We start from the raw sequence: 9842 nt of genomic DNA, 5'->3' as shown, positions 1-9842 counted from the left end.
AATATATGTATGAGTGTCTTGTTGGTAGAAGTGGCAAGGCCAAATGGAGGAACTGAGAGGCCAGAATATGGCTAAAATTTAAGTTACAACTTCAAAAATACATAGATGAGTGTCTTGTTGGTAGAAGTGACAAGGCCAAAGTGGAGGAACTGAGGGACCATAAAGCCTGGGTAGCTGAAGAAAAACTATGTAAAGAGCAAGGTGGAAGCTAGATTAGAAATAGTAAAAAGCTAAGGGAGCATCCTTTTCCTGAAAACACAGCTACTAGGGAAATGCAGGAATAAATGCAAAGCCCAGCAAACACAGAGTCAGATATTGGAAGAAATTCCAGGTGCATGTTGTCATTTGAACCCTAATGAATATAATTTGTTTTCTGAAATCCTGCCACTGTACAGATGTGTGTCTTTTGGAAGTGGAACATTATTATGTCAATCATTACAATTTCTTATTTGACTGTACTGTTACAACTCAATAGCTCAAACCAAGGACCTTCTCCACCTTTAAGAAAATAACGTTGTTATAAATCCCCTCCAAAACAACTTGAGGATTGGGACATTTGCAAGTAGGGACAGGGTGTTGTGTTTCTTGCTACCTTTGTATTAACAAATATTTCAGAGCTGTTTTTCTTTTATTTCTTTTCAGTGGTCAAATGTGAAAACCCGAGAGTTAAAAATGGGTACAAAGTATCTGGATTTGGGCCTTCCTATACTTACAAGGACTCAGTCCAGTTTGCATGTGATCCAGGCTATTACATGGTTGGAGAAGATATAATTTCCTGTGCAGAAGATAACACCTGGTCTCCTCCAATACCAACCTGTGAGAAAAGTAAGTCTGTAAAATTCCAGTTTGTCTTGGGTGTTGAGAGTGTTGTAAGTCTTGTCTTAGCTAAAATTTCAAATCATAACACTGTAGTTGTAAGTCAGAAGCTGAGGAAGTTGATGGGGAGCCATCTGTGGGCAACATTTTAGGTGTTTGAGGGGCTCTTAACTCCAAAGAGTTTTTGGCTGAGAGTGAATTCAGTGATAGACGTGGTAGAACTTGTGACATGGACATGCTGTGATTGATTGTGGTGTTTGTTCTGGTGATTTTGTGAGTAAATAGAGGAGAAAAATACATGAAATACAGGAGAAAATATGTGTTTCTAAATTCTGATAGAGAGAACTAGGAGTGTGCACAATAAAGAAACCTGTAAGATCCTGGAGTAATCCAAATCTCTATGTTTGATGTAGCTCTTCATTTCTGACTTTCCAGGCATCTTGTGGATGTTTAGCAAATTGTTAGATTTTTGACCAGACAAATTCCTAAGTCAGGACTATTTTGCAGGGCTGGGGACATGGCAGAGGTGTTCCTGAACCTTTCTGCTCCCTCTTTGTGCTAGAGGGGAAGGGGACATGGTTGTACAGTACAGCAAGAGAATTTTTTACATGCATAGTTTAATAATGAGCTCACAAGAGTGAGAAGTACTTTGGAGAGTGTGTTTGAGTGCTCTGTAATGAATGAGTCTGATAAGGCACCTGGAAATGATTCTAGAGCTTACAAAAATAATCAACCAATATGGATTTCAGAGCTACCACATCATAAGATTGTATTACCTTAATGAATACCTACAGTGATGTTTCTTTAAGTCTTTTAAAGGAAATATTTATACTTAAAATTGCAGTCAAGTTAAACTCCTCAGATATGCTGAGCTGTTTTTCTCACGCAAAGGCAAGGTGTATTTGTGGAGTGAGTTAATGGGTTATGAAATATTTCAAGGTTATTATCACTAAAATTGTTTTTAAATTCATGTATTAATTCCTGCAGATGTATGTGAAGCTCCAAAGGTCACAAATGGAGCCGTGGTTCCACTGAAATCTGTCTATAATGAAGGAGAGTCTGTTCAGATAAAGTGCAATGCTCGCTGCTCTTTTCCTGATGGCAGTAAAGAGGTGACAGTGACTTGTCAGGGACAGAAGACATGGAGTTATTTTCCAAAGTGTACATGTGAGTAAAACTCATACTTGGTAAAATCAGTGACAAGTTTTAAATATCCGCTGCAGTTACGGCTTTTCTTTTTTTTTCCCTGTTTTCTTTCCAGGTGGGCCTGAAAGTCCTGGTTCCACTCCAGGAACAAGTCCTGGTTCCTCTCCAGGCATAAGTCCTGGTTCTATTCCAGGCATAAGTTCTGGTTCCACTCCAGTCATAAATTTTGGTAGAGTAGTTGCGGGACAAAAGCCTTCCTATGTTGTGGGGGATTGTATTACGATTGAATGCTACGCAGGGTACACGTTACATGGTGAAGCTGAAATTCGGTATATGGGAGGAAACCAGTGGTCTCCTAAAGTGCCAACCTGCCAGCTGAGTAAGTATGAACTGTAAGGACTTCCACTAGAATGAAAACACCTGTGAGAGAAGCTTTGCTGCTTGAGAATGTCCTTTTATATTCGGGAGAAATGATTGAACGCGACCTCCTTCTTTATTTTGGCATGAAAAAAATAGAGCTTGCTAAAATCAATTACAAACATAAATATTTTAAGTTAAGTAGATGTTGTGATGTAAACTGGCCTGCTTCAAAGATTGTGTTGACAGCATGCTTGATCTGCTTGGAGTAGCTTTGCGAATGTTTTTATAATAATGTTTGAATAAGAAGCACACGTGTTCCTCTTGTGATACTGATTCCCTCTGTTTTTAGGTGGATATGTCATAGCCTGCATCTGTGGTAAGTATTTTCTGAAACCTGAACGAGACACAATGTTGATTGTATTTTTTTTTATGTGGAAATTTTATTTTTGATCCCAGTCACTGCAGTAGAATGATTTTGGAGTTTTGGTTGAGGCTGCATAATTCAAGAAAAGATTGCTTAGCAATTATAGTTTAATTTAGTGTAAATGTGTATTTTTTCATGTTTGTGAGGTCAGATTTACTTGATCACTTTGATAAACTTCAAAGCTTATATTTACTGGAAGTGTTGAGTAAATTACTCTGCCAGTGAACAAAAGTGTTTAGTCCATCTTCTGTCATTGAGTTTGTTACCCAGTTTTGTATAAACTTGTAAAAAGTTGTGTTAGGGGGTTGTCATCATTCCTGCTTTGTCTTTCTTGTTTTAATGTTACTGAACTGGTGGGGTTTTACCATCTTGGTGGTCATTGTTCTTGAGCTGAATTAAGAGTCTTGAGTAAAGCATCAAATACTTCATTTAATAAATAAGTTGGGTTGTGGATTTATTTGAGGGGGTAGGGGTGCTGTAGACCTATGGATGAAAACAATGCTATTTCTGCAAAACTTTTTGATGCTTTTGTTGTGAGCTAGAGATGATCTTTATCACCCTAAAGCTTTTTTTTAATTATTATTATTTTTTTTAATTCTTCCTGAAGTGCTTGTGGTGATTGTGGTGCTCCTGGCAGCCTTCTGGGCCTATAAGAAATTCTTTTCACAGAATGGGTGAGTAAGCTTCCTTTTTTATTACTGTTATTATTGCAAATTTCCAGATGACTGAGCAAAAGCTGTGCTGACATGTGTGAGTTTCTTGAGCTTTATCTGCCCTTTCTTGTTCAAATGCCTGATTTGTGTGTGAGCTTCTCACAGCAGCTGATGGAAGCTAAAGCCTAACAATATATTTGACTTTGTTTTTGTATCTGTTGTTCAGCTAAGCTGCTAATTAACACTTGCACTGATTTCAGGGATGGAAAAACCTTGTTCTTAAGTTTGTGTTTTGCATATTTACACTTGCCAAGGGAAGTACTTTTGTTATCTGCTAAAAACATGTCAAGTTTACCTTTTAAAACCAGGGCTAGTATTGGTTGTGTGGGCTTGTGCTACTGGAAGGTTTTCAGGTTTTTTTTTCTCCTGCAGCAGCAGTGTTGGTGTCCCTGTGTTAAAGACTTGCAAAATGAACTGTAAATAGTAGATTCATACATAAGTAAGTGTTCTTCTGTTTTTAATGAGACATAAGGGGTGTTTTGAACTTTTATCTTCAAAACAGCTGGGGTTTATGTGTGCTTTTTCATGGAGGGGTGGCAGGAGATTTAAATGCCTCTTTGTGCATTACTTCTTGCTGTAATGCCTGATTTTTGTCTTCTTGAAAGAAGCCTCTGTTGGAGAAATAGTTTGTAACATGCAAAACACTGAAAATTCAGAGCAAGTTAGGTGGTTCACATGGATTATTAGGATAAGCATCTCATAAAAACTGAGTAATCTTTTAACAAAATCTCTTGGAATTTATCTGGAGCACATGAAGACAAGACAGGGATGCTTTAAATAAAGTAAACCAGAGGAAATATTCCTGTGGTTCATATTTGTAGTGAAGTACACACAGAGTACGTGGGAGAACCCTGAGGGCAGTTTATGTGCAGTGAGGTTTTAGCCTCAGTACCTCCTACATGGGCAGCACAGGATCATTCCAGGGGCCAGGGTGACAGAGTGCCCGTGTGCTGCTGAGGAATTTAAGGCTTTTGAGCCATTCCTTCTCATCCATGACTTGGATATCCTGCAGTCTGGGCCAAAGAAGAGTCCGTGGGAGCTCAGAGCATCAGGGCAGCACTGTCTGTGTTCATCCGTGGAGAGACTTCTCAGGGTGTAGAAAGCAGGAGGGACCTAAAGCAACGTCATAAAAAATTAAAGAATGTTATGTTTCTGAATATTTTGCAGCGATTTTAAAGCCTTATTGTGCTTAGTGCTTTCCTTTATCCTTCTCTCTGTGAACATCTGACTGTTAAACCTCTTCCTTGGCTGGAAACCCTGATCTAATCTCCTTTTATTAAGGCCTCTGTCTCCCTATTTAGTTTTCCGAGTTCCTGACGTAGCTGAGCCTTTGTGAACTGTTGTGCTTCCACCCCCTTCTTGCTGCTTTGTGGTCTTCAAATGGCAGCAAATCTTTCCTTGCCCTCTCTCATATGTGTTTAATCTGCCAGTTTTATGGGATATTCAGTTAGAATTGAAATTTTTCCCCTTCTGCTGTTCAGCTCGTACACAACTGATGAGAGTTGCAAGGAAACATGTGTTCTAAAATCTAAGGCCCCAGCTGAGATGGAAGACACTGAATACATGAATTAATTTAATCTTTAAAAGGTATACACTTTCCACTTCATTTGGACTTTTGCAGTGAAGCTTAATTATCTTTTTATTGGGGTTTACTTGGAATTTGAGAAGTGTGGAATCTGTGAACCTTGGCTTCCTATAGGAAAGAATATCATAACCTTTCATTCATTTTGGGAGAATAGGGTATAATATATAAAGAATTATCATTCAGTAGTGTAAACAATAGCTTCCAGTGATTGAATATCACATTTCTTAGTGTTGAGTTGTCTTTGAAGAATGAGTAACACATTACATACTTTGTAGAATGTTTGCACCCATTTCAATAATGTGAAGTGGATTCCAGTGCTGTTACTTTTCTTAGCTGATAGTATAATTCCCTATGATTAAAAAACAGTGGAAGCTGGAAGCCACCTTTTGGACACTAAAATTCTAAAGGTATTTAAAATTTGCCTCCCTTCAGAGCAAACCAGATCCCATGTCTCTCAGAATTATTGATTCACCTGGAATTCCTCTTTCTTAGAAGTAAAGTGTAAATAAATGAAGGTTCTAACACGATCTTCTTTTTAAACCTTCTTACAAAAAGGTGATTTCTTTCTCAGAGTTCTGTAGCCCTAAAAAGGATCAAAATATAGTTGCTTATTTGCAACTAATTTCTTCTGTTTTGTAAATTAATGCTTAGTCCAGTAGTGAGTGATGATAGTTGGGATTGCACTTGGGTGGGATCAAATGCACTCTTTCAAAATCTGGACTCTTCAAACCTTGTTCCAACAGAACAGATTTAAGACAGAACAGCTTAGTTTGACTAATATTTCTCAATATTTTGTCATTACAACTTAAGAGAGTTTGCACTACAAATACTTTTTTAAACCATTATCTTCTTTTGTGTCCCTTTTCTCCATTGCACAAGTTCTTAGAAGGTGATGGGTGCTTATGTCTCTTACTCAAACTTAATGCCAAGGTCTGTTTTTTACTGACTTGTAAAGAGCAAGTTATTTTTCAGTATTTTTGATAAGTTTTGAGATGGCATATATAAAGATTAGGCTTGGAGTTTCTCCCAAAATAATGTATGGATTAAAGAATATAATATTTACCTCTGAAGAAAGATGTTTCTAATTAAGATAGGATTAGTTTTCTCAGTTAGTTGGGCTTATTTTTGGAGAGGATAAAAAGGAATCAAGAGATAGAGTTTTTCATTCCAATCTTATCTCTACATGTAATAATGATAAGAGAAATGACTGATCTGGTATGTGAAAACACTGTTAATCCTGAGTTTTTCTTATGTAGAACTCCTTAGAGACTTGGAATAGTAGTACAGAGGTTTGGTGTGGGGTGGTTTTTCTTTGGTAAAGCAAAACAAGAGTTATTCAAGATCTTGAAACATATATAAGAATGTTATTTTCAATTGTAATTCTTGTATGTTTAAGTATTATAAATTTGCTGTTGGTAGACTGCAAAATCAAAATTCTCACGAACTAATAGTTTCTGCTTAGAAAATATGTACTAAATAACAAACTGAATTGAAAATTAATGACAAGGGGTCTCCAGATCAGTGAGGAATCCTCTGACTGTTCTGTTGTTAGTTTTTGATAATACTCAGGCATGGTCTGTTCATCACTTGAAATGATCTGTTTGGATCAAACGCTTTTCTACTCCTTGGGTCGTTCTTAACACTTTAGCAGAGAATGAAGCAAAAATCTCCTCGGTCCAGCAGCTGCTTAGTAAGGAGAGGACAAATAATGACTTAGTTTCGTGACTTTACCTGTTGATTTAATGACAAAACTAAGGATGTGCTTTCAGTATAAAATGTAAAACCTATTTAAATGTAAAATCTCTGATTTGACTTGTTTTTTTGTTTGTAGGAAACGCGACAGCACTCCATGTACTACCGAATATAAGATGTGTAAAGCATGAATGACCTTTTTGGGGGAGGTGGGAGGGGATTTGCAGTGGAATATCCCTGCCAGAAATGGAGAACAATTGCACTTGCATTGAGTAGACGAGTATCTTGTGCTGTGTCTTGTCCTGCCCGGTTAAATGTAGGAGGAGATGATAAATGGGGTAAAAAGTGTGTCTGCAGTTGTATAGACAGATATCTGTTTTTCCTCATGGCCTGCTGTCTTTCCTCATGGCTGTAGCATCCAAGAGTGTCTGTCTGCAGGAGTCAGTGCTACCTCTTTGCTTACAGAAGACTGTCCAGTATTCTCTGTTCTTTTATGGTTCTGCTCACCAAAACTATGTCCTCCTCCTCCTTTTTCTGTGGCTGAGGCAATATAAATGTTGTCCCTTGTATTGTTATTGTTATTATTATTATTATTTTCCATGAGAGATTGGTGTCATTGAAGGCTGTGTCTTTTTGAAGCTATCACAGGTCAGATCTCATATGCTCTACCTCTTTGTTTGCCAGAGTTGATTTCTGTGTATCTAACTAATTAAAGCGTGCCTTTAAATCAGAGTTTTATAGCTTTTCCTTTGCTTTTAAGAAGGAAAAAAGCCATATATATTTCTGACTCTTTGATATATTCCTGCAAAGGCCACAGTGGATTTATTATAGCAGAAAACTGGAGGTTTCTGTAGCAAAGACATTCCCTGCCTTTGAATTTGTTGGCCTGTTCTAGAAGTTACCTAATTAAAGGTACTGGTGAGAAATCAGTGGTACCATGTCCTGTCGTGAGCATGGTGTAAGTCCCTTAGTGGGCTCAATTTTTATTGAGCCTTGATGTCAGTTCTGGAGATACTTTGCTACTTTTCAGGATAGAAAGGGTGCTGTGTGGATCCACCTTCCTTGCTTTTTTTCCTTGAAATCATATCTTCCACATTTCAAATCTCTGTATACAGACAATGATGTTAATCAAGCTCTCTAATGATGGATTTATCATCATATACCTGTTCAGAAACAAAAACCTTTCCCTGTCAGACTCACTTTTCATGTTAAAGCAAAACCAAAGCAGTTTAGTGCTGGGAGTGCAGGACTGGATGTGCTGGCAGTGCTGGTAGATGAGGTCTCTCTTTAGCTCCTTAACACAATGTTTTAGTCCAGACTGTGACTCCAGGAGTTGGCAAACACTCCAGTGTTTGCCATGAGACTCATTGCTACTTCTAATTCCTTATCAAAACCAAAAGCCTAATTAGGAACAGGTTTTAGCTTCATGAATCTCACTGTCAACCTACAGGCAGCTTCTAAGAACCAATTCTCCCAGAAAAAAACCAAATTGCCTCACTTCACATGCCTGGGGCAGCATTGAAACTGTTCTGGCTTGTCTGTGGTGGCTTGGCACTGCTCCACTGTCATCAACTGATTGTTGGAGCAACACAGAACTGTTTGGGGCTTTATAGGGCTTTTTGGGACAATCCCAGCGGTTGCATTGTTAGAGCTCATAATAGTCTGTGGTTTTTACAAAGGGGTTTTGGCTCCACAGGATGACTTGCTGTTCACGGCCTGGTTGACATCTTAGTTTGAGAATTGTTTGTAAACACTGGATTGTGTGACTGGGGGGTTGAGTGTGGGGGTCACAAGCTCAGCTTGCTTCGTGTGGCATCTGCAATGTGCTAAAAACACCCTGAAATGCACTTAAAGCTGGGCTGGAATCACTGTAAAAATTAGCCTTATTTTGACACTTCTTTCCAGATGTAAAGACTTAGTAATGCCTTGTAATATTGCAAATAAAAATGTTTAATTGTTTAGCAGTAAGTGTTTGTCTTTCATTCATCATGTGCTGAGCAGCTCTTTTCCTGTTATTATTAAGATGATTTTTCCTGTAACAAACTCTATTAGATGGGAACTGTTGAGATTGAAATTTACAGTTTGTGCACAGAATTACTCAATGGTAGTGTAGAGAATGTGATTTAATTTGCTGAGCAGCCTTTTGGTATTTTCTTTTAGAATTGCAGAGAATTCCCCAGAACCTCCCAAACTTTACTGTGTTCACTCCTGAAAAAGTTGGTAAAAGCTTGATGGAGAAGAGGCAGATTATCCTGTGGTGGTTCTGATGGAACACTTGAGTCAGGAGCAAAGCCCAGTGAGTGTTTTGGCACTTTTGTCCAGTGTGTGACAGATGCAATCCTTAGGGAATATAGATTAGGTGGTTTTAAGTGACATTTTAAGTAGAATGTGATTATTAATTGCATGAGTTTCACACTTAAAATGTACTTAATTTTCTTGGCAAAGCAATGTGTGGAGTCAGCTGCATTACAGAATGAAGCCTTTCAGGGGGTGAAATAGAAAAAAACCCTAATATGCCCTATTTTTTTTGCAATTTTTGGTTGTGATACTCAAAATGAGTTGATGTGGACTGCAAATGATGCCAGACTACAGAACTTTACATTATGAATTTTTGGGATTTCAGTGAGCATTGGTTGGATAAGCAGCTGCTTGGCAAGTTTTCCAGTGGAAGGTGTCCCTGCCCATGGCAGGGGGTGGAATGAGATGAGCTTTAAGGCCCTTCAAACCTAAATCATTCTGTGATCCTATGAGTTTGACTTTAACACTACAAATTATTTTGCCCTAATTGTCATGAATTCTGCACTGTTTTTCCTAAAACTCAGTCCCACATGAATTATTTCATTTTTGACTCTGGAGTTGATAATCAGAGTCATGAACATGTGAACTCTGTGCCAAGGGAAGAGGCTGCATGGAATAAAAATGTGGTGTTGCCATCTACTGGTAACACAGTGGGAGTCACAAAACAGGTACAGGGTTACCTGGTTTAGTGTTAAATCATGTGAAGTGTCAGTGCTTGGTGGCTTAAAATCAGTGTAAATTAAACCCTGCCCATGGCAGGAGGTTGGAAAAAGGTGATTTTTAAGGTCCCTTCCAAGTCAAACCATTT

At 38.2% G+C, this 9842-nt stretch overlaps 1 protein-coding gene across 1 annotated transcript in view; it reads left to right on the top strand.

The window, feature by feature from the left end:
• The window catches only part of CR1 (complement C3b/C4b receptor 1 (Knops blood group)), a 78796-nt gene extending 70096 nt beyond the window's left edge, over positions 1-8700 (top strand). Inside the window, exons 58-64 of the mRNA XM_027695033.1 lie at positions 643-825; positions 1804-1983; positions 2078-2341; positions 2672-2698; positions 3354-3420; positions 4941-5046; positions 6876-8700. Of these exons, the coding sequence (XP_027550834.1) occupies positions 643-825; positions 1804-1983; positions 2078-2341; positions 2672-2698; positions 3354-3420; positions 4941-5031 (812 nt within the window). The 3' untranslated portion in view covers positions 5032-5046; positions 6876-8700. The remainder of the gene's footprint in view (positions 1-642; positions 826-1803; positions 1984-2077; positions 2342-2671; positions 2699-3353; positions 3421-4940; positions 5047-6875) is intronic.
• The last annotated feature ends 1142 nt before the right edge of the window (positions 8701-9842 follow it).

The sequence above is a fragment of the Neopelma chrysocephalum genome, unplaced genomic scaffold, assembly GCF_003984885.1.
Source record: "Neopelma chrysocephalum unplaced genomic scaffold, ASM398488v2 Primary Assembly neopelma1_100, whole genome shotgun sequence".
Taxonomy (NCBI): Eukaryota; Metazoa; Chordata; class Aves; order Passeriformes; family Pipridae; genus Neopelma; species Neopelma chrysocephalum.
The sequence above is the reverse complement of the archived record's forward strand: the minus strand, read 5'-3'. Positions and strand labels throughout refer to the sequence as shown.